The following is a 24,485-nucleotide window of genomic DNA, read 5'->3' as shown; positions in this document are numbered from 1 at the left end:
GCAGAATGAATGTAGGTTCAACGTGCGACAGTTTCGCATTCGCCCAGATGCGGAAGGGAAAAAAAATAAGAGAGAAATAAGTCAAATTCAAGGCTCACTAGTGTATTTCGTCTGATTTTGCTGTTGTAAATAGGCTGTTTCTTTTCTTTTACCCAGCTTAAGCTACCGCGAATGAGAATCTGGGTCTTTTTATTCAGGAGCAATTTTGTGAAGCGCTGTGGCTCCGTAGTAGAAAGATCGCCCGCGAGTGCAGCATCGGTCATATGACTAGAACCAGCATATTCAGCAAGGCAAGGCCGATTACTAAAGTAAAGACAGGCTACGAAATGTGCTTACACCGGACGAAACCGGAAGTGGCGCTTTCTTCAGCACCCGACTTTTTTTTATTTTTATTTGCCAGCGTTGTTAGCTTTTTTGTCTGCAGTCTTCACTGTTGTCTTGTTGTGTGCGCCTCCCGGAAGCTTGCTACGCTTCACTGTTGAAAATCCTCGTTTCTGTAAAAAAAAATAATAATAACAATAAAAGGCAAGCAGAATAGAATAGATGAAAATTCGGCGTTGCACGTACGGCGGAACGAATGATGAAAATGTGCGATACCACGCATTCGCTTGGTGAGTATAGCGAAATGATAAGCTTGTTGCTTTCAATGAGGCTGCCTATACTACTGAAACATGACAGGGAAAGCTTACAAATCGGTTGGAGCCGCTAGCCTACAATGTCTAGTGGCCGGTCTAGCAAAAGATACCACCAAACAGGTCCTCTCTTTAAAAAAATGTAGCATTAGCAATGTAGGTGATTGTCAAAATAAGTGATAGCTGTCTTGTGTGGCCCTGCTGTCTATCTCCACGCCGTCCCGTGATTCACGGCAAACCTCTGCACGCAATCTGATAATACGCGACAGTGGACAGGACTCTCTCGGTATAGAATCGGCAACAACATTCGAGAACGTGTGATACAGTAGGCGTGTCTTGCGAATGGACCTGCTGCCATCTATCGGCAGCTTTGCGCAAATCCACCATGTTTGAGGGCAGCCGCGGAATGAAGACACTAGCCGCGTTTACGTGGATATGGTAAGAGCGTATCGTATTAATTTATCGTATCGCATATACTCGTACGCCACCGTTCACATGAATGCGCGCTTTATTGTCCCGCAAGCTAACGCAACCTGGTGCCATGTTTGACGCAACCTGATGTATTCTGCACCGCGAGCGCTCGCCCTCCAGGCTGTATCTTGAAATCTATCTGCGGCAGGCGCAAAGTCCGCCCCAAGGAGGTTTTTAAAAAAAAGTTCTTGGTCCGCCCTCCTTTTTTCGCGGCTAGGATCGCGTTGATGCGAGCGCCGGCACGAGGCTTAATTCGCTCGCTGCTGCTGCCCCACTGACTCACTCCAGCGTTTTGACAGCGAGTTTCCGCGGTGATCGAGTGAGATGCGTTCATGTTTGCTTGTGTGCGCGTGACAACATGCTTGTTAATTTGGTTGGTGTGTCTATGTTTACAAGTTAAAACTGCGGATAAGACTGCTATCCTTACTTTGTATAGCTGTCTACTAATTTGCTATCGCAATCGATGCTTCGCCTTTCGGGCGAAACTGCGACTTTTTGTTGAGTAAAGCTGATTATACTTTTCCCGACGACGCACACAAGATCGCAGGTCCTCCATTGTTTCGATGCATGGGAAGGTTGTTTCAGGATCCATATGCTTGCGAATTGTCCACGAGTGCAATATTGCTTTTTGTCGTTTCCTCTTGGGCGCCTTGCAACCTGCCTTTTCTCATGTTTTGCGTGTGTCGGTCACACGCAGCCAGCATTCATACATCTTGCCGAAATTTTACTTAAAGTATCACAGCCTTCCTCTCGACCAACTGCACCTTAAGCGTCGTTCGTCTCAGCCATACGGCGCATCTGAATAGTTTGGACCACCTACGGACCACTTTCCATTTCGCCCCCATCGAAATACGGCCGCCCCGCGTCACAGAAAGTGCGGCTGTCGGCATCGGCGCCCCTGCCGGTGTTGGCGTCCCGTGAGCGAAAGTTCTCGTTCATATTCTATACGGTACTAAAGTTCTTGTAACGCTAAAGTTGCTCATACATTATCTTGCATTCTTGACAAAGTGTTTCCTTGGAATTTTGAGAATGACAGCCCACAAAAACGTGTCATGAAACAAGGCACCGACAGCGCATGCCTTTTATGTTAAATCTTCTCGGACTGAAATATTAAAAGCGCGAAACAATAACAGAAGATCGGCCCATGCCAGAGGCCCCGTTTCTACCAGGAAGCTCGCGTTCGTGCATAGCGGTCGCCGCCAGCGTTTCTCGGTAAACATCACGGTTACCTGAGCTGCAGTTGCCGGGAAGCGTGAGAAGCAGTCAGGTAACTTTGAACGTTATCGCGTTCCACTCTTAAAGGCGAAGCTTAGGCGTCCTCCAATTTTTTTCAGTGGAGGAGGAATGCTGGAGCGCGCGAATACAGTTGGCGTCTCCGCTGTGTAGAGCGCGGGAACTGCTGCATCCGGGCTGCTCCAGAGGCAGCCAGCGACGTCTAACGATAGCTGCTGGGCACGTTGTGGGGCAAGCAACTACCGTCAGACGTCGCTGGCTGGATCCGGAGCGCCCCTGCAACCGCGGCTCCCCCGCTCAACACAAGGGTGACGCCGACTGTACAGTTTGCACGTTAAAGAACACCGGGCGGTCAAAATTAATTCGGTGCCCCCACTACGGCGTGCCTCATAAACATGCCCTGGTTATGACACATGAAACTCTAGATTTCATTAATAAATAAACGGAAGCAAATTTCGAGAACTCGTCCTGCGTCGTAATGGCCCAGATACACGACAAAATACTTTTAAATTCGTGATGACCAGCTGACAACCAGTACCGAGGTTTACGAGGTGAAATTCAAGCCAGAGAAGTTTTGCCTTAATAGAGAGTTTTAGAATAGGGGCCCCAAACGTTTTGGGGCCCCGAAGAAATAGCGTCGACACCACTGCGCATGCGCGAGACGCTAACTGCGTTTGGGTTTTGCGTCGGGCACGCTATTTCGCCGATTTAGCGGGAGCCCCAAAAGCAGCCCCAAAAGTTTTGCGTCAACAAACATGGCGGCACCCATCGGAGCGGCGGCTCTCCGAGTACCAAAGTCGGCTTGAATCGTGGTAACGCGTGAAGTTCCTAAGCTAGGAGAAGTGTCTGCGGTTATCGCTTTCTCTCAACTAACGTGTGTAATGAAGATTGATTCATTAGACGCAGCTGATTCTGAATTCGATTGTCGATTCCATGGCTCGCAGGCCTAACGTGGATTAGCTTGGCTGGTGAAGGCATGTCAAGTTGGTTACTCAAAATTAGGCGCAATAAATCGCTTGCAGCTAACAGAATAACATCTTAATTGCAATTAAACGCAAAACCACGAAAGTCAAAATTACTCTTCCTATCATAAAATGGTATAGTTTATTTTAATATTTAGAATAGTTTTTCTTTGACACCGTAGTGGCGCTGCAAGCGCAACACGCTATTCGCAAACGCTCATTTCTTTCTTCTTCTTATTTTTCTTACATGGTAACGCAAAGAGTTTTGAAACGCTTCTCAGCAAGTCTATTCAGCAGGCACCATCGCTCAACCACTTCTGTTCTTATCGTGTTTTTTACTGTTGACCTGTGGATAATGTTAAAGCATCTATGGTGGCATTATGTAACTGGCGGCGAGAGTAAACAGTGTATCTTCTTTATATTTTTTGCATTTTGATTTTTCTCTTTTGAATGTTTGGTTTCTCACCACATGAAATTACGGACAGCCTCTCCGTATTTCAAAAAACAATTCACGTCTGTTGCGTTTTTGTTGTTTTTACGAAGACTCCATCTGTTCTTGATAACACTGAACGGTACACGTACATTTTACGTACAATTTGACCGCAAAATTACGGAATTTTTAGCAGTGATGAGTGGCTATTGAATGGTTATTTAATTGCGATAGCAATTATATGGACACTTCAGGCGTATTTCTGCCGTAGCCATTGCCGTGAGGTTCCGTATAAAGTCGAAGGGCGATAAAATCGTCGCCGCGCGCCGTATGCTGTATGTGCGAGTGAAAGCGTGCGAGGGTGAGCCGGCGATCGCGGCTCAATCTCACCCGCGCTAAAGGGAGGAAAGCGGGCAGGATGTGCGCCATTTTCCGTTGCGCGCGAGCCACCCAACGTTGCAGGGCAACGGGGGAGGGTAAGGGAGGGGGGCGGCGTTTTACTCCGGCTGCAACTGCGTACGTGGCGGGTGCGCGCGGTCGCGAGGCCGTACCTCGAGAGCGTTCTGCGTTGAGGGCAGAGTCTAGGTGCATCGGCGGCTCGTAGCTTCGTGCGTGCTATGTGTTCTCGGCGCTCAGTTTGCCTTGAAGCGACAGACCGCACGAAGGTCAGTTCGCTCGCTGCTGCTGCCGCGTTTCCTAACGCCAGCGTTTTGACAGCGAGCCTCCGTAGTCATCGAGTGTGATGTGTTCATGTTTGCTGTGCGCGCTGACACCATGCTTGTTAATTCAGTTAGCGAGCGAACGTGTACAAGTTGATAGGTCCGATCAAGGTACTATCCTTAATTTGTATGGTTCTCTGCTAATTTACTGTATCAATCTATGCTTCGCCTTTCGGGTGAAGCTGCAACTTTTTTTAGCGTGCTTTTAAAAGTATCGCGCAAGAAATGTTTACCCACTCAGCTTCGGGTGGGTCGCATGGACGGCTCAAGACTCGGTGATGACCTTGGGAGTGATCTTGCAGGTGCAGTGATGCGGCACCTCAACGGCGCCCCACGATGGCAGGCTGTCGTTGGCGGAGCCACTCTTTCGGTGGTACAGGATCATGAAGCCCGAACGCTCCGTGCACTCACTGTCGTACCTGCGCCGTCCAACCGGGCTCATTGTACGCGTCTTTCCGGCGAGAGCCGCCTCTGCACGTCGCCGCAGTGCACGCTGTTCGTAAAACTGGCTACGCGGGTGTGCGAATCTGGTTATCAAGGCCCGGTTACGCGAGCCCGCTGAAGAGCCAAAGCTGTATACGCAAGCAAGGGGTTGGCAACATGTGAAGGCTACGGAAGCATGCATTTCCCAACGACTCGCTAAGTATGGCCTGCCCTACGCTTATCGTGTGCATTGTGGACATGGGGCTGCAACGCGCTTATTGGTTGAACATCAACTGCAAGGAAATTTCACTTTATAGGTAAATTGGTTATAAATCAGTAGTCAATACGACTGAACCAATCTTGGCAAAGCCGCGGGTCCGGTAATTGTACAATTTGCTTATTGCCAGCCGCTCAACAGCACCTGAGCAGACGCGTGCTCCTAGTGGTTAGCGGCTGTGGCGTAAATCCCAGCGTATTGCCTCCGAGAGCTGTCAGCGCTCCGCGGGCAGCCGCGGGCGCCGCATGTCTCGTAGGTCATGCGGGAGCCGCGCGTTCTAGATCATGCGTCACTTCCGGTGAGCGGTAATGGCCGCGAATTTTTTTTTATGCGATAGCATCAAATGGCCAATTTAGCGAAAAATGCCGGCGTCTGTAGCAGCGAAAGGGCACCTAAATTCCCATTGGCTGCGACGCCCACGTCGCGAGGGCGTCTCAACGGAGCAGATCAGGCGAAGCGACGCCGCGCGGCGAGACGCGTTGTCGTCGGCGAGGCAGTCGCGTGACGCGCGCGCGTGTGCAGGTGCCGTCGTCTCGCTCTCGGAAACCGGCGCGCGATCCGTATTTCTCTCTCGCCCCCACTGGGCTTAGCTGCTGCGCGCGCCTGCCGGTCCTGGTGGCCGCTGCTGATTCCTCGTCCTCTCGTCGCGCAGGACGTCGGTGGCATGCGGCGCCCTTGATTTCTCAGTAATATCGTCCAAATGATTTCGGTCTACAGCCAACATGCTAAAGTAGAAGCTGTACAAAAAAAAGTAAACCGCACCAATTTAATCGCAAAACTCGAAAACAGTTCTCGCAGCACAAAACTCGAAGGACCGCCCAGCGGAGTTCAAGTGGACATTAATGCTTTCGCATACACAACCCATAAGTGCTTAGGTGTCCTCGGATTTTTTTAATTTTCAGTTTATCTATTAAAAACGGATATTTTTCTCGTCCGGCCACTCGCCCAGCCACTCACCCTCCATCCGGCCATGTTATATATACTCCGCCGCTTTCTGCCGGCGGACTGATTAGTTCGTTACTGACAAGAAACATGCTGCAAAACGCAACTTCCGCGAGATATTTCGATGCCTGAAAGGTGAAGCGACGGACGCGAAAGGATGCCTTTAAGCAGTTCGCCCGTTCCCCTGTCATTCCCCGCGTGAGACGCAGTGCGGGGTACCCACATGGCGTCAATGCCGACGCAGGGCGTGCCCTGCGAGGCGCAGCGGTACGAGAAGACCCACTGGGGAAAGGCCTCGTCCTGGACCACCTCTACGGCGTTGCCGAACGAGTCGACCGTCTCGTTGAGCCTCTCCCAGGCGGTGCTCGTGCGGCATATCTCTTCCGACAGGGGCGTTATCGGCGTCTCCGGAGGGGTCCTCTTCACGCCCCGCACGCTGCCACGCTCGCCGCCCTGGGGCATCCGTGGGGGCGAGGACCGTTGCTGTCGGCTGCCGCTGTCTCCACGCTTGCTCACCGTCGAAGGCTGCGCGAGGGGAAGAACACAGAAGAGCGATCTCTGGCGTACAGTTGAAATCCTACCGGTATCGACACCAGCTGCCCGCACTGCGCATGCGCAGAGTTGTCCTGCAAGTTTACCTGGACGGCTTGCACGGGCTAGCGTGATTGTGTAACAACATGGCAGCGCCCAGGCGGCCTGCTTCGACCCTAATCCGCCCTTCCTATACTTGCACTTTGTCCTGACGATAAGTAATAAGTTGTAAAACAAGCCTTCGTTTATTCTTTTCTCGTGTTAAGAGCAAAGTATTAGCAATGCTTTCTCGTTGTTAGTGAGATGTGTTGTCGTTTCTATTCAGCTGTTTGTTTTGATTCTGTTATGCCTAAGGAAGGACGCCATATCGAGCCCGGCAAGTATTTTGATTTCTATCTACCAGATGGCGCCACAGCGTATAGCATTGGTTTGTCTCGTCTTGGCTAGAGGTGCGCCAGATTTTCTCGTCGTCTTGCCCAGTTTCATGCGCGTCGTTCTGGTAAACTTGCCGGCCGATAGCCGCAAATTCCGAGAGCCTGGTAAAAGTGCGCCCGGTAATGTCGTGGCCGCCGTGGTTAGTAACAGGAACGGTAGGACGACAACGCTATCCTAAGACACTACATTGTTTCAGGCACCATAATCTGCTATGTTATTGTGGATGCTTTGGCTTTCAACATGGTATTATGATAACTCGTAGTGCAGGGACGCACAGAAGAGATGACTCTAGAGCCCTAACTGCCCCAAAAAAAGGTTCATATTCAGCGATCCGTATATACAGCAATATATAACCCCCATGACATATGCTCGGTTCACTTTCTTAGGAATGTTACTTCCATATCTCAAAAGATGAATAGTTGAGATTTCAGGCCAACCAGAACTCAACTGTAGTTTGTTGAGTGTTTCTTAACGCGTATTTTTAAAGCTGCGTTTCCTTTGCGAACCTTCGCAGACATTTCTTATCTTGGCTGCTGGTTGCTGTTGTCCTACCGAATAGCCCCCACCTAAAAAATATTGCGTGCCCTATGGCGGGATCAAACATAGGTCCCCCAGCATAGCTGACCGTTGCTCTAACCATTATTACGCCACAATCGCACGTATGCTTCTGTCGTACCAATAACGCCAAGTATATTATAGCTCTTGAGATAACCGCCGCGTGTGTCACATTCCGCATCATGTGTGCGTTAGAGCGTATGCGCGCGCCAGTTTCCTTGACGTCAAAGACACAGGAGTGAAACGGGCACACCTTAACCGCTTCAAACCGTTAACCGCTTCAGAAAAGCTTAGTTTACATAGGTTCCAAGGCGTGCGCCGGATCTGCACACATTTTTATATGAGCTGTCAACTTACAATGAGTAACTAGGCTGACATCGTCGGCTTACTTTATTAAGTGTATAGCCGGCTTGTTCACTCACGAGCGCTGGCGTATTTTGCGCTGTTAATGTGCCGTGGCGTGTCAGATCAGCCATTGGTCCTTTATGGCGACACAGCAAGCGAGAGGGATGAGATGGGACACATACGGGCTCGTATCCGGCAAGTGGCTCGTCGGGGCTGGCCTGTGGCCTGTCCCGTCCCACCCACAGGTAGCGCTGGTGGAGAGCCGGGTGGCGGCGCACGTGCTCGTAGAGGCGACCCAGCCGCTGGCGCACGAACTCGGCCTGCGACTCGCTCAGTCGCAGCGCGGGACTGTCGCCCAGGTCCCGGATCAGCTCATCGGTGTACGCTGCGGGCGATTGCGTCGGGAGGGATGTGAGAGAGTGAAATTTTTAGTGTAAGATGTAAGAGTGAAATAATTATGAGAGCGAGAAGACACGATGAGCGAAGGCCCTGCTGAAACGTTCTGCATATGTCGTCCTGAAATTCCGTATGCGCGCCGCGACAACAGTGGTATCGAGAGACTGTGATTTGAAGGAACCAACTCCGCTCATTGCCTGGCTGGGCAATTACCTTGTCATGGCGTAGGCTTAGATCATCACGCGAAGCACGCCGCTCGCGATCAGTGGTAGCCAACACCATAACCGCCATCTTGCCACTTCCAGGTGGTTGCTGAGCTCGGCCAAAATAGGTAGCATGGTTGAACCACAAGTGAAGGCAATGCATGGATGAAAAGTTGCTTGGAAAGATGTATAACCTCAACCGAAAACCGTTATTTTTTTATTTTCGGTTTCTTTCCGCGGAGAAAAAGAAAATCGTAGCGTACCGGCTCAGTTCCTGTTCACTAAATATAATCGCTTTATTTCAATTTTCTATTTATTCGCTATTTTATTACCTCACAAAACATGAATGATGTGACAAAGGTCATATATACTTGCATTTGTTCAAATACAGTTGCTAAAGAACTTAACGCAGCGCCACTGTCAGAGCAGATAAGCGGTGCTGAAAGCTCCCGTAACAAAAGGCTTGCTGTGGGCATGATGTAATTATTTTCGATGCAGGGGTGGCATAATCGAACAATCCTATTCTAATGCTATTCCTTTTCGCGTTTCGTCAGTGGTTGGAGCGGCGCCCCGCTTACGTCAACACCAGATGAGCTGACTGATATTGTCGATTGATCAGAAATACTATATTTGAAAGAAAGGAATCCTTGCATCATACCGACCCGGCTTAGTTTCATTCACATAAGTTTAGAACCTTTGTGAGTTTCACGGGAGAAGCGTTTCAATCTCTCACGTAAGGGTTTGCCTCCGATTTGCCACGCTTTGCAAGAAAGCAAGACCTCGCTGTACATAGGTGTGCACAGAGAAGTTAGTGAATGAAGGGCGTAGGCAGCATACGTTATCACTGCCTTCCTTGGATAGGCATCTGGACATCGGCAAAATCCAGCGCGGCACACTCACATTTGATGATAAGCCGCACGATACCGCTGCTGAAGTTGAAGGGCGGAGGGTGATTGGTTCTCAGCACCTGGCATTGTGCTGGAAGGAGAGCTGCGTCAAGCATCACAAAAAAATTCAATTGATTGTCAATTGCTCACATACAGCTTACAGTGTAATTACAAGAACTGCTTGCACCCTAGCCAGAGACTAGTAAGCAAGAGGCCAGCAAAAACGTGGGACCGCTAACACAAGGGGTAAGCAGTGCCGCATTAGAGAGCTTTAGATTAGTTGGACGCAAGCGTTGGGGCCCCAAGCGCTTGCGTCCCCCTAATCTAAAGCTCTCTATTGTCTCGTTTATGACCCGAACGGAGGACCAGCCGCCTTGCGTTGGCAGCAAAGCAATCTGTGCGTTGCGCTCCAGTCACAGCAACTGGAACTTGAAGAGACCCAAATGGCAGCATGCAAAATGAATTAATGAGGTAGCGGTTAAGTATACTGCAGCAGCAAGGCCGTTTGCTGTTCTGGAGAAGGAGTGTCTTATTTGAAGTTCATTGGATTTTTCTCATTTCGTTGAAGCTGGAGACTACGGTGTAACCCCACTGGCTCTCGGTAGCACCTTCTTTTTTTTCATCTGCCCAATTCAGGCGCCACTTCAAGCGATAAAAAATGTAGCGCCTTGGAAGGGGATTTGAACTAAGGACTTTCACTTCAGTGCCAGATCGCGACACTTTACCATTAATCCACCGATGAAGTCATGTGATCAGATGAAAAGGAGAATAAAATTCAGAGCCCTTCCCCTGTCGAGAAAATGGGGGTAAGCGAAGCGTGTAGCAGGACGACGCTGTCGCAGGCGTTCCACTTCGTTTGCCCTAAACTCAGGGTCGGCGGCTCTTCGCTGACGTTTGGCCTCACCATCACGCTCTCGCAACTCGAGGTCCGCGGCTCTTCGCTGACGTTTCACCTGGGCTTCAGAAGACCTCATGCTAGAATCGCCACGTCGACGGCGAGCCCTTTCCCGAGCGAGTTCGTGGCGCCGTTGCTCAAACGCAACCTGCTCCTCGACGGAACGCACCACGCCGTGTCTTCCCGTCCGGATCGGTGAAACTCATCTGATGCGAGGGAAGCCCGGCGGAGGGCGCCAACCCGTTTCCTTCCCTTTCCCTCACCGCGACACCTGATTGGTCGCGCTCGTCACGTGATCTGGCGCCGGCGCAACTTTCCCCGCACCTGCTCTTTCTTTCTTTCTTTCTTGTCCCTGGCTCATACCCGCATATCCGATGCCAGTAGGCGCCACACGTGACTTTTTGCGTGACTACGCTGCCACCAAAATCTGTAACGCAATACCAGCTTCGCTTGAAAAATAGGCGAGAGGTAAATACAAGGCGTTCAGCGAGTGTAAAACCGGCTGCCTATGTTACTGTACACTGTACTGTGTTAAGGGTCATAGTGAACTGATCGGAAAGACCCGACAGGGACATAAGAAGAGAGAGACAATAAATTTAAAAAAAATGTGTGCTCACAATACAGTGCAGCACGCAAACACTCAAAGAATGTCCCAACATCGTCTTGTCCTCAAAAAAGAAAAAAGAAAACGGAGCAACCAGTCTAAGACAACTCAAAGAAACTTGTTCTTTGGCTAGTTGATTCCTTTTGGAGCCATCTTAGCGCAAATAAAGCGAGCCCAATAGAGACAGGACCGGACACGACGGGCGCTACATTCAAAACTCACCGTCACTACGCTGACACAAATTATATACTCACGTTTTAAGGCCTTCCGTGCTGAGCACCGTCTCGGCCAGTTTACCGGGATTTCATTCTCCAACAAAGGGAGACTGTCTGGTCTATCTAGCACTGTCGAGAGTTATTTTCTATGCGCACTATAGCGAGGACTCTCACAGAGATGTCTCATCTCGCAACCGCTGTTGTCGCACTCAGGAGGGTCTGCCATTCCAATGCGAAGTGGGTAAGCGTTTGTGGACGCCACACCAAGCACATGCGGCACAGAAGTGTTGCTTCGGCTAGTGCTATCCCGAGCTGAATGCATGTTAACAGAAAAATTGGTTCTCTGAACATACACCGCACCGAATACGATGTGCTTTGATGCATTTAAAACATATATTCCAAACCTACGAAGCCTAAATAGCACATCTTTATTTAGTACATCAACTTTTCTTTCTGTTTTAAATCAATTTATTTAGCTGTAGCGTTAACAGTACGGATCTTTAACTCAGAAACAAAACCGATATTTTAATTCTGCAAACTGCATCTCTCGAGACATTCATTGGGACGGCAAATTAATCTAGACTATTAAACTATACCCCACGTGAAGCATCCCAACAGTTTTTGAGGCCGAGGGACGACATAGCTACAGAGAAAATCGAGATGGAAGGGACCACACTGTTCTTCCGTAATTGAAGGTGCCCAGAAAAAGAATACATTGAAAAACATAGCGCAGTGACCGCGGCAGTCCAGAAAAAAAAAGTACCGACATTACACGGTTGAAATGTATCACTAGGTAGCTGTTGTGTAGGTAAATATATCTGGTCAAACTGCCTTTTGTTCATGGTTGGGGGTAGCGCATTCAGACAAGGACAATGGAAGCGAGACGACAAACATGGCGCTGATAATGAAATTTATCCAACTAGCTCGGTTTTCGGCTCTTCGAAGCCGATTGTTATGGTGAAATGTAACGAAGATAACTTTTTTTAATTAGGAGTGGTTGTCTACAGTTCGCCAATCCCAAACGCGACGTGTTGCACCCCGGCACCTGATTCCATGGTGATGATGATGACTACGATGATGATGATGATGATGATGATGATTTTAATGGCATGCCCCCTCTTTAATGCAGAGTGGCGACAAAGTGCCACCTAGCCTGTGTGAGCTGCTTACATGTTACCGTATCGTAATCTAGCACTCTGCTTTTTTTTCTGTTTTATCTGGTACAGTTACCTGCCTATCTATTAGGGGCGAGCTCCACCACTGGAAAAGCTGGCGCCAGCGTCCGGCGTGACGTGGTATGAGGGATCACGCGGACACAGCGGCCGCGTCGTCTGCTTCGGAAGCGCCGAAGCGAGCTGAAAACGAAAGTTTAGTCCCATCTGCGCTACGGTTCTGATAAGGTGGGAATGTTTTCCCGCTTTGGGTGTCTGCTTGACAACAGTCGAAAGCACTATAATAGGTAGTGGCTGCCTTTGAAGGCGTCCGACATGGTAGGCTATTGCTCGGTACCGCAGTGCCGGACGCTTACGCAACGGAGCCCGGTGTCAGCCTTCACACGTAGCAGGCCAAGAAGCTGCGTGTAGCCTGTATTGCGAAACTTAGAACCGGCAAGCAGCCATCGGCTACAACTCGGGTGTGTAGCAAGCACTTCTGCGAGGAATATTTGTGCTACGGCGTTGGGGCTGCGATGTTCGGCGAGTTGCAGGAAGCGCGCACTGAGAAGCTCGCCCGCGCGCGCCCTGCCCGGTTAATGTCATGAAGATTTGGTCTATCAACTTGTTGATGCTAGTTGGCAAGTTCACCAGAATGTAAAGGGAACAGTAAGAAGCGCATTTTAAAAAGGCATAGCATATGCTCATGTTTGTGTTAGCACCAAACAATAAATGTACTGCATTAACAAAAAAAAAAAAAAAGCAGCGGGAAATTTACGGCTGCAATGACTGATAAACATATAGTGCGACGCAACTTGAGAAATAACGATATTGAAACATCCAAGAATTAAGAAGAAAAGAAAAAAAAAACGATTGAATCGTAGCGATGGCACATCACGAGTCGCCGTATAGCGTCGAAGTCCCTAGTTATAACAAAATTATTTTTGAACAGCTCTGACAGCGTCCACGCAACAATGGTTGTTTGTGTACTGTAGAATGCTCATATTCTGTGGCCTGAAGCTCACGGCACGGTGCGAAAACGCGCTCGGGCAGCGAAAGCGAAACCTCGTACGCGGCCATGCATGCAGACGCGCAGTCGGTCGCTGCGAACCCGTCTGATCGTTGCATTGAGGCTTCATTCTGTTATGCTTCATTTGGTTATACAGACAGCTGACAGCCCACTATAAAGAACTTATTTCACATAGTCTGCTCTCAGCGATTACCTACCTTTCACGCAAGAAGATGGTTCAGGGGACCCCATCACGACGACCGCGCGCAGTGGGCGTTCACTGTACGTATTCGGTCAAGGATAGCGCCTGTATACTATTCTGTGCTTTCAGGAGGGCTCCCGCGTAGTGCTTTTTTGAGCGCCGGCAGCCAAACCTATGAGGAGCCTGCCGCGTTATCCTTCATACTACGCAAGCGAGGCGCTTCCGACAGATGGCGACTCCGTAAGTCCTCAGCCCCCAATATATGCCTGCGACAATCCTGTTCTTATCTCCTTCCTGCATTTTCCCCACCAATATTCTAAACGTCTTTTGCTTTTCTCGACCAGTGCAAATCAGTTAATGATTCCATCCGTTTTGAATCCGAGCACTTCTGGAATGTGTATCCCTCGCCACTAAAGTTTTCGGAACACGGGATCTGAGTAAAATCTCAATTTCATCGCAGCCTGGGCACACGTCCTTGAACCGAAAGGCCGAGTTGATACTTCTCTGTACAATCATCGCATTCCTGACATACATTTCACATTCTGTGGTGACGTCTCGAGAAAATTGAACTTATTCTCATTTTCCGCGTTCCTAAAACTTCTGAGGTCGGCTGTACGTTACCTGCGGATTTCGCTGGGTGAATATCTTGGCATTGCATAACGATGTGTTCAGTCGATTCCGAACTTTTGCTGCTGCAATAGACAGATGCCTCATCCTTTTGCGAATATTTGCTCCGCTATGTTTACGCCCTCACGCAGTCAGTTCTGGCCTCAAATTGCAAGGCACTGTCCTTTGTGCCACAGAGTTTCTTTCCTGATCTTGCTTGGCGTCTTTATAAAACTAGGTGGACATTTCGTCTCTTTCGTTTGCATCTAATTTACTGTCTCTCTTTGTCTCACTTTCTTTGTGATCAATGCAGGTTGTCTATTTTCACTTTCAATTACCATGTACTTGGTTGGCAACTTTCATGAATATGTCCTCCATTCCGTGCCCACGTATTCGACGTAGAGATACCTGTGCACTCTAGCTGTCGATTTCTTATAATTCATGTTCTGGAGTTTTTCCTCAAAACTAATATTGCTCTGTTCATCACTGCACTTTAAGAGAGGTCCATTCTATGTCACCCAGCACTGCCTCCTTTTGAGTTTTTCAATGCAGATCAGACCATCTGTCTTTTTTGAACTTTGAACACCGACAAGAGCTCCGATTTGAAGCACTGAATTGCGTTTAATAAAGTAAGGACCGAAATTGTTGCTTTTTTCCTAATTCCTCGTACCACCCCATATATACTGTAGCCCCTAGCGGAGCGCCCCTAATTCTGTTGTGTGTTTATGACATTTTATCGCATACGAAGGCGTTGTTCTCGGCTTAATATTTGCCTTCAGTGCTTCTGTAGTATTGGCCCATCTCCGGGTCCCCCACCAAGTTTCTTCCGCCAAAGAAACTCGCGCCTCCTCTGGCATGCACTAAAAGCTTATTCCGTGGAAACATGGCGTCCGAGATTGGAGCAGCACGCACCGCCAGATCTTGAAGGCCATCGTAGAAGTCCCAGTTTGTGCAACATGTAACTTAATTTTAGGATATTTCTCGTACTCCCCGATGGAGTAAGGGCAATCTTCGCTTGCCCGGACAGAGTGAACGTTTCCATAAGGGGTACAGAATATTTTTTTTAAATGATTTTAAGAGCTAGCTGCTTTACCTCGCAAATATCAAAGTAGGTGTGAACGGAGAAAGCGTTTATCTCGGCATCTACTATACCGACATTGATTAGGTTTTCTTACATTTAAAACAAAGCCTAAAGTCTACTGAATAGAAACACCGTATCTTTTGCTTTTTTTAAATTTAGGCCTTCATTAGTTTTAATTGCTGAAAACCATAGTTAAAAATAAACTGTAAAGTCATTTGTACAGCTCTGTAACTCAACAAGAAGCGTGCTGACATAATTTTGTAAGTGCGTCATCTAGTAAAGCCTTCGGGTGATTGAGAGTACGAATATAAATAAATAAATAGAAGGACGTCTGCTGACACAGAAATTATTTATTGTAAACAACTCTAACTTATGCCACTAACTTGTAAGCAAACCTCACGTAGAAAGACCAAATATTTAATCATAGCCCTACATTAAGCTTCTCCATTTTAAATAATTTCATAAAGCAGCTTGCATCGGTTTTTCATGCAGAGTCCGGGAGCGATAAACTTCACGCTTCATTTTTCTCTTTGTTTTTAAATTTATCGACGGGCAGCGGTTTCTGTGAGAGAGGTGAGGCACACAATCGAAATTCAGCTATCTTTCTGAAATGCAGCTAAAATTATTGAAGTCAGTTTGGTGGTTAATTTTCCAGTGAGAGCACCTGTGCATTTCACATGTATTGTAAAAAATGCTCGTTGTAACGAAGTCATTGGTACACGAAATTTACTGAGTTATAAGCGGTATTTCATTTAAAAAAACGGAGGATCTATAAGGTATTCATAAAAGAGATCTCAGCAAGGTGCATACTAATAACACAAAGCGGCACGCGACAGTAGCGACATTGAAGTGGAGAAATTCTGCTGCCGCCCGTAAACGCATGCATCGCCTGTCAATTATGCTCAGGGGATACAGCTATGGTCTCAAGGAGAATTGCCTCCCACGTGGTGGTTTGACCTTCACAGCGATTTTCGTTCTGGCATATTGGTCCAAACAAACGCGAATTGTCATCGTATATGCTGAACCGAGCGGTCGCATACGGATTTCCCACCTCGCAATTCGTACTAAGCGGACTTCGCTGCGGCTGCCCTTCGAATAGTCCAGTCTAGAATGCATGCACTGCGGTCGGCAAAATTTCGTCGTCTCGCATCGATAAACGAAGATGTGCGAAGTGGATAGTTTAAAGCTTGAAGCCAAAGGTGGGTAAGAGGCATTGACGTCATTGGTGATAGTGACAGTCGAAACTTCAATGGCCGCCAGAAATAGGCTCATGACCGGCAGTTTGAGAAACACTGCACGTGCATTTATCACTTGTAATAGGCACCCATGTGGGCTGATTAGCGCGAACGTGATGCAGCTAGGTCTGCATGCAACGGCACGACTCACTCCCTTACGCCAAGTCACTTACTCACTGCACCTGCACAAATTGTATAACCAGCATGCAATTTACCGCATGCGATGCTTTAGTAAGAGCACAGGAACAGGCGTCTCGTAAGCGGATACTTTAGAGCAAGGGCATGATGTTGCTAGTCTACAGGTGCCGGGTCTACAGAATACATACATCCCGAAATCAACGTACACTTTTCCGAACCCGGCTACAAGCGTTTACCAGTGCAAGACCAACCTAATTCATGCGAGAACACACCTGACTCCACGAGGAATAGGAACAGGATGATCAGAGCTCGCCTGCGACGCTCCATGCCGTCTGCCTTCCGGAAGAGTTGAGCGGGCTGCTTTTTAAGGATCGTGAGAAGGGGCATATCACGTGATCCCGGTGACGTGACTTCCGATTATCGGTCAATCACGCTGATGAGAGGCCACGTGTGCGAACAGCACAGGCCTTTGAATGCCTCCGATTTCTCACGGAGCAAAACACCCGGAACGTCTATACGGCCTGCTCCGGCATTTCTCTGGGACAAACTGCTGGCAGCTCATCGCACGAGACATTGATTTCTCCGCCGTCTAGATATCATGCATTTTATTTATTTATTTTTTTTGCGAACCAGGACCTAGTGTTTGTTCTCGGCGAGATTGGAGAGCATACAAAAAGGGAATGGAGCAAACCATCGTACCGCGTTCCTTTCTTTAGTTATATATATATATTTTTATTGCGTGGCTCCACTGAGCAGAAACGTTTCTCAGGAACGATTATGCGTCGCCGACAACTCCTTGAACTTGCAGGTTGTAGTCTGATTAAGTTAAGTGATATCTCGTCCGCGCGATAACATATTGCTTGCGTTTCAATCGCGTAATGATGGACCGCCTGCACGGGGAATACGAAACACCAAAGGGAGAAGCTGTCAGTCTTTATCATAGTGTTGACATGTGTACTTGTTTATCATTTTATCGGGGATTGCATTTCACCCGCTACTAACTTAATGTTATCGCTCCGCGCAAGACTCGCCTGCATGATTGGAACTTACTCGAGTGTTATCGTAGATTCTATCTGTTGTGTATGTTCTCGCGAACCTGTGTAATCAGACTGCATGCGCGACACGAATTCTGTAGTACTTTCTGGAAGGCACGCGAGCACTAACGGTTCCACTGGAACCTTCGGCGATTCACGTATAAAAGCGGTCGCGCTTGACTCAAGATTAATCCGGAGCCCTTCACTAGGGCGTGTCTCATAATCAGAAATGGTTTTGGCACGTAAAATCCCAGAAAGAAGAAGAAGACTCGCAGATCAAATTTTCGACGATCACCGACTCTGTTCGCCGCTGTCATTCTGCTTTGAGTGTAACCTGTTTTCTGGGCACAGGTTCGCCCAATGAAGAGTTTCGTGATTCACAGTTTTTGCTATTGTGTTTTTCAACGTCACTACAACGTGACATCTAGTGGAGGTGCTGGGCACAGTCCGAGCGGCATGACGTTGAACTCGTAGAGGCCGTCCGCCGTGATGAAGGCGGTCTTCTCGCGATCCGTCTCGTCGTCTTCTATTTATCAGTAACCAGTCTTGAGAATCATCCATGAGAAGTACTTAGCTTTGCAGAGCCCGTCCAATGCGTCTTCTATCCGTGGGAGCGGGTATACGCCCTCCTGCGTGATCTTGTTCAGCCGACGATAATTCACGCAGAAACGCAGGGTTCCGTCCTTTTTCTTCACAAAACTACAGGAGATGGCCACGGGCAAGACTGGATAATTTCGTCGCGTAGCATGATCGTCAATTTGCTGCTTAATGGCTTCTCGTTCCAACGTCTAAACTCGGTACGGGCTCTGACGGAGTGGCCGAGCGCATTCTTCGGTTTTTATGCGATGCTCAGCAAATGGTGCTTGTCGAACCCTCGATGACACCGAAAAGCAGTCTTTGTATCATCGTAAAAGACTTCTGAGTTGTTGCTGCTTACTCATGGGGAGACTCGGATTTATGTAGAAGGCTGGTTCGGGAACTATGGCCGTCGGGGGTAAATGCGGCAGAATCCGAGAGGACAAACGCATTACTGGTTTTCAAATTAAAGTACGGGGTTTTACGTGCCAAAACCACCATCTGATTATGAGGCACGCCGTAGTGGGGGACACCGGATTAATTTGAACCACCTGAGGTCCTTTAAAGTGCACCTAAATCTAAGCGCACGGGCGTTTTATGCATTTCGCCCCCATCGAAATGCGGCCGCCGTGGCCGGGATTCGATCCCGCGACCTCGTTCTCAGCAGCCCATCACCATAACCACTGGTTTCCGAAATTTTCCTTGGTGTATGCGATCTTCGTGCACTTGCTGATGTGTCTGTACTCCTGGCTGAAGTTTGTCAGCGTTACTTTCGCTTTTTCTTAAGCAGTCGAGTGATTCCTCATGCGACGTAAATTTCGCGATCTAGGAGTAGATGCTTGCCTCCCTCGATGACGCCTTCTACGTCTGCTGGTGTTTTAGTGCCGACGGAAAAAGAATGCCTTGCCATCGTTTGGGTTACCACAAAATTCCGCCCATACCTTTAGTGCAGGCCCTTCAAATACGTAAGCAAACACCATGTCTTGTGTTGGCTAGCAAATTTAGAGGACCCTTCAGGGCGCCTCGCACGATGTAGTATCAGACCTCAGGAATTTGACATCAACGTCGTCTACAGTTTGGGACGGAAGCACTCTGATGCGGACTGCCTATCACGCGGCCCCATTGATCCGCCGCCGCAAGACGACGAGAATAACGATGCCTTTGTTCGAGTGCTGCTAGGCAAAACATCCCCATTGCAGAACAATAAGCGCGGAAGACTTCGCTGAACCACAACGAGTGATCTGGAGCTAAAAAAAAATTCACCGACGATGTCGATACTCCCTAATGCGAAATTTGAGCGCAGCTCCATACGTGTTTTCATTTCGCGATATATAGGCTGGCGCGGACAATCTGTCTAATGCGGCACGTTGCAAACGGAGCGAAGTGTTGCGCGACTGCATCGCTAATCTGTAAATCGCGAGAGGCAGCACGTCGGTGAAGCGTGGGCGCGATTCACAGCACCCGCCGCAGACAGACTGCCCCGACGACGCGCGCTACTCTGGCTCCGTCCCGTAGCCATCGTCGTCACTACGCTCTTCTTCTCACGCTTTCGCCATATCCTCCTCCTCCGCTTTTCTCTTCGGGTTGTTCATCCCCCGCGTTCGCTTCGCGTTCGCTCTTTCATCCTTCGCTGTGCTCGTTCGCTCGGTTACGCTGGCGCCGATGCCCGCCGCAGGAACGGGCGTCTAGGAGCTGCGCTCTAAAAAACACCGATTCCTCCCCGGATTTCGCGCCAGACAGAAAAAAAATTCCTGATTTACCCCGTTTTAATCTTCTTTTAAAATAGCAACCGATATTTACCCCACGAATTTCAAGAAATACAAAATCCGAGTACGAAGGACCCAACTTGTATTAAGCGTTTGTTGCTTTCAATTGTTCAATCAACTACTGTCATGGCTATTTCACTGGCATAGAATCCCTGTACGTCCCTGCATGTTGCTGAGTTATTTTACTACATTATCATTGATTTTCTTTTGCTCTATAACCACATTTATAGCATACTTTCCTATCCGTTCTCTGTATTACTCCTGCTATTTATCACCTCTTCCACGGCCGCGGAATAGTTCAGGTGGTCGCTGAAAAGTGAGACACTTACGATATCCGCGTCTGTTTACCTTCGTTTTACGCATCGCATTCGCAATAAATTACTTGCTGTCATGTATTCGTGACATTGCCTCGCTGCTCACATAATTAAACATGTCGCCATCATGCACTGTCACTATCACTATGCATGACGAAGAATAAATGGACTGAACGAACGAACGAACGAACGAACGAACGAACGAACGAACGAACGAACGAACGAACGAACGAACGAACGAACGAACGAACGAACGAACGAACGAACGAACGAACGAACGAACGAACGAACGAACGAACGAACGAACGAACGAACGAACGAACGAACGAACGAACGAACGAACGAACGAACGAACGAACGAACGAACGAACGAACGAACGAACGAACGAACGAACGAACGAACGAACGAACGAACGAACGAACGAACGACGAACGAACGAACGAACGAACGAACGACGAACGAACGAACGAAATGAATAATGAATGAATGACGAATGAATGAATGAATGAATGAATGAATGAATGAATGAATGAATGAATGTTTCCGGCACTCATGTAAACACGCTGAAGAGCAGATCCTGCAAAATTTCCAATGCCGTGATTAGCACTCTAAAGTATGCCGTGACTCGCCAAGCGGGGCTAGGGCACTCGCCATTCCTGCAACAAGCGTCAAGCATACCGTTGCCTCGTCCCTCGTATGGTCGGGGAAAAGCGAGTCTCCGCCAATCAGAGAGGAGTGCACGCAGCAGTTTCCAGGCCGGGGAATGGCCTTCTCCTCATCGGCTAGCCATTATCCACTCATCTTCGGTGAGTGCAGACGAGTGCGGCTTACACGCCATGAACCATGTCATCCGTGCGGCCATGCCACGTGCTGACGCAGCGCAGAGATGTTACGCAGTACGTCAAGGCATAGAGTCTCCCACAATAATTAATATTTGAGGAAACACTGGCGCGTCGATTGTTCTGCTGGCATGGGAGTGAAGTGTAGTACGTGGATTTCGCTATTATCTGTGTACGTAGCTATTCTCCTTACGCAGCTCATGCCAGTGACCCAAGTTGTCTACTAGCTTGGACCACTAGGGATGTGCTGGCTGCTGCTTGTCCAAGCAGACAACTTGATCCACTGGGTATGTGCCAATGAGTATGTGTCCTGAAAAGACTAATTGCACTCTATAATTACATAACATGAACATAATCGTTAATATTTCTGCCAATGATGATTTTCCGCTCAACAAATTACACATGCTCCAGCACTTGAATGGTAGTTAACGTAGATAACCATTACCAATGTATGCTTTCTGTTTGAATATTATTACTTTGTCCTGAATTTTGAGGCGATCGTATTTTCCTAAACGCGTGTAGGCAACGAGTCTCCGCGAACGTGCATAATCATTGGAAATTGTTGCACTCGCCACGAAAATATTTTGTTGAAAATTATCAGTTTGCGAAGCCACGAAGCCGTTGAAGGCCAAAGTGACGATGTTTAGTTCAATCCGCATAGTGCCCATCCCTCCCATAGGCGCTAGAGCCCGAGTTTTAACTAATGATTTTGATAGAAATCTCAATGCTCCGAGGAATTCTTTTTTCAAGATGGGAGAATTTCCAACTTCGGGAAGGTTTCCCTAGCTGCATGACTTTATACTAAGTACCCTCGGTTTTTTACTCGCCTGTGGCATTTAGTGCAATTCTGTCACATCATCTGGATGACTTGAAACGGCGGACATTACGTGCACTACAATTTGCAGTGCTATATGTTAGCTAATTGACGTAGCTTCACTAATGAATTTATTAATTCACGCTACGGCCGCTTGTCATGCAATTGGAACATGCCCCACTTGTTGAATGGAAGCCAAGCAGCAATGAAGCCATATTCATCTAACAGAATATCTAACAGTGCTTACTGTCGTATTAAGAAAATACGTTCTCAAATTCTGCGTCAATATACACTGATGTTCTGGTTAACACTCAACATCACTGAGAAAAAAAATTCACTACTGGTAAGTGTTAATTGAAACATGGGTGCACTTCACCAAAGATTTTGAGGTCTTATTTTTGGAAACTTGTGTTAAAGGGGTCCTCAATCACTCCTCGGGCGTGGTGACAAAACACAGTCCGCGGACATTATACGCTAATGTGAACATCTCAGCCAAGTTTTGCAGTCGTGTGCGATGCGTGGCGCTCGCAAACGGAGCGCGAAGTCATCTTTTTCTCAAATGCTCTCTTTTCAACACAAGCCTGCTCCTCACTCTTTTCTGGACGTTTCATTTCGTAATATAGCAGACTCCCATACGCCGCTATCCATTGGTCAATAGCTGACAACAATCAAGAAGAGCGTTTGGATCAGTGCGCTTCTTCCTGCGCATATTATTGCGATAGCAATTATATGGACACTCAAAAGCAGATTTCTGCCGTCGGCGTCGCCGTCGCCGTCGCCGTGAGGTTCCGTATGACGTCAATGGAGATGAAATCGTCGCCGCGCGCCGAACGCTGTATGTGCGAATGAAAGGGCGCGAGGGGCGCGCGCTTTCACTGGGAGTGAACGCACGGCGGAGAACAAACGCGCGTTCTGCGCCGTGCTCGCTTAAGGGCTGCAGAAGTAGGCGTCTCTTTCCTCCTTTACAATCACCATATATGTAGAGCAAACGCGCCTTCTTCCGACGCGCGAGAGGCCGTGGGGGAGGGGGGGGGAGGGGGAGGGAAGGGAGGCGACGTTTAGCTGCGGCACCAAGTGCCTATTTATATCAGAGGCTCCGGCAACAGTCACCAACGCCGCACGCATTTTGAGCGAACGCGGGCAAAACGCCGACGGCGTCGACAACAGTTCTGCGTGTTGCCGGTACTGCTGCATGTCCAAGTTTATGCAGCTGATAAAGCTAATATCATTACTCCGTATAGCTCTCTACAAATTTGCTATCGCAATTGATGCTTCGCCTTTCAGGTGAAACTGCGACAACTTTTTGTTGGCGAAGCATGTCGCCAAAAATTTGTCGCCGAAAGTTTATTTATGATAAACAGGCTTAAAATCTGCTTTCGAATTTCGATAATAATTACGTACTTTCGGAAGAAGCTGACTATCGTCTGCTCACGCTCGGACACGGCCACCAACGTATGAACGAAACTTCGGCCACCCTGCTTATCGGAGTCGTAGCCATCGGGTCTCGCTGATTTCGACTAGTTTTGAACACTCAACTTTTTTTCCAATCACTCAATCAATCAATCAATCTGTTTATGTCCGTCTTTCGTGTACACGATACAACGAAAATAGGTGGCAAGAGAAAAGAGCTGCTTTGTCGCAATGGTTCCCAGACAACGAAACGCATGGTAGTGACCATGTTCCAACATATGTTAAGGTCGAAGGCATCGGCAAGTCACACTATACCAGAGTTCAGCGCATCGACTGGCCGAAATACACACTCCTCATGGAGCAGATGTGTCAAAATTCTCAGAACTGTATACCTGGAAACATCGAAGAGCTAATTAATGACGCTGCTCAAAAGGCCACAAGCGTTTTTAGGCCTATACCAAAATTTTCTGAATTCGAAGCGGAATTGGAACGCCTCCGAGCAATTCGCCGTCGCGCTGAACGACGCTACCGGCGCACCAAGTCCATATACGACTTAAGGGAGTCGAGACGCATACAGAAGAAGATCCAGCGTCGGATCAACTTACTGCAGTCTCTAAGGTGGAAGACTTTTTGTGATTCCCTTGACCCACATAAACCCCTGTCATATATATGGAGGACGGTGCGCGGTCTTCGAACATCGCCACAACAACGCCACCCCTTCAAATGCCTGGCTCTCTACCAAGGTCGGCGAGAGATCGACGTAGCGGAGGACTTCTGTTTGAGGGTTGCCGGCCAACCATCCTCATTCACCGCGCCTGATCCCTATGACGTTCCCATCTCGAAGGATTCTCGTATGGACATTCTGTTCTCCATCGAGGAGTTGCAAGCAGCATTGGCAGCGTGCAGACGTTCCTCATCGCCCGGACCTGACGGGGTGACGTACGCAGCTCTTGCCAACCTCGGTCAAACAGCCCGGCATGCTCTTCTGGACGTCTACAATAATTCGTGGCGTGAAGGAGTGGTTCCTGCTGCATGGAAGTCCAGCCGCCTTGTGCCTCTGCTAAAACCAGGCAAATCACCTCTAGACGTGGCGTCTTATCGTCCCATTGCTCTGGCCAGTTGTCTAGGAAAGGTGATGGAGAGGATGGTGCTGA

General features: G+C 48.5%; 1 protein-coding gene across 3 annotated transcripts; it reads right to left on the bottom strand.

The window, feature by feature from the left end:
• Nucleotides 1-327: 327 nt before the first annotated feature.
• Nucleotides 328-16,904, bottom strand: LOC119464520 (uncharacterized). 3 transcript variants are annotated; one of them, XM_037725535.2, is made up of 6 exons: nucleotides 16,850-16,904; nucleotides 9,455-9,544; nucleotides 8,138-8,340; nucleotides 6,313-6,614; nucleotides 4,681-4,866; nucleotides 328-494 (listed from the first exon to the last, which is right to left on the bottom strand). In XM_037725535.2, the coding sequence occupies exons 1-5, from the start codon at nucleotides 16,902-16,904 to the stop codon at nucleotides 4,713-4,715; spliced, it is 804 nt and encodes a 267-aa protein (XP_037581463.1). In that variant the 3' UTR covers nucleotides 328-494; nucleotides 4,681-4,712. The 3 variants fall into 3 exon arrangements, with proteins under 3 accessions (XP_037581463.1, XP_037581464.1, XP_049511531.1); XM_037725536.2 differs by having other exon boundaries at nucleotides 4,685-4,866; XM_049655574.1 differs by having other exon boundaries at nucleotides 6,373-6,614.
• Between the last annotated feature and the right edge of the window lie 7,581 nt (nucleotides 16,905-24,485).

This window comes from Dermacentor silvarum, chromosome 9 (genome assembly GCF_013339745.2).
Source record: "Dermacentor silvarum isolate Dsil-2018 chromosome 9, BIME_Dsil_1.4, whole genome shotgun sequence".
In the NCBI taxonomy this organism is placed as follows: Eukaryota; Metazoa; Arthropoda; class Arachnida; order Ixodida; family Ixodidae; genus Dermacentor; species Dermacentor silvarum.
Note: the sequence above shows the minus strand (reverse complement) of the source record. Positions and strands in the feature narration are given on the sequence as shown.

What these genes read in the sequence shown, in the direction of transcription:
- LOC119464520 (XM_037725535.2), bottom strand. Translation starts at nt 16,904, where the DNA reads ATGGAGCGTCGCAGGCGAGCTCTGATCATCCTGTTCCTATTCCTCGTG. An exon ending in CGTGCGGCTTATCATCAAAT is followed by an intron (nt 8,341 to 9,454) that starts GTGAGTGTGCCG and finishes AATCGCCCGCAG; the next exon opens with CGTACACCGATGAGCTGATC. An exon ending in CACTTGCCGGATACGAGCCC is followed by an intron (nt 6,615 to 8,137) that starts GTATGTGTCCCA and finishes CCCCTCGCGCAG; the next exon opens with CCTTCGACGGTGAGCAAGCG.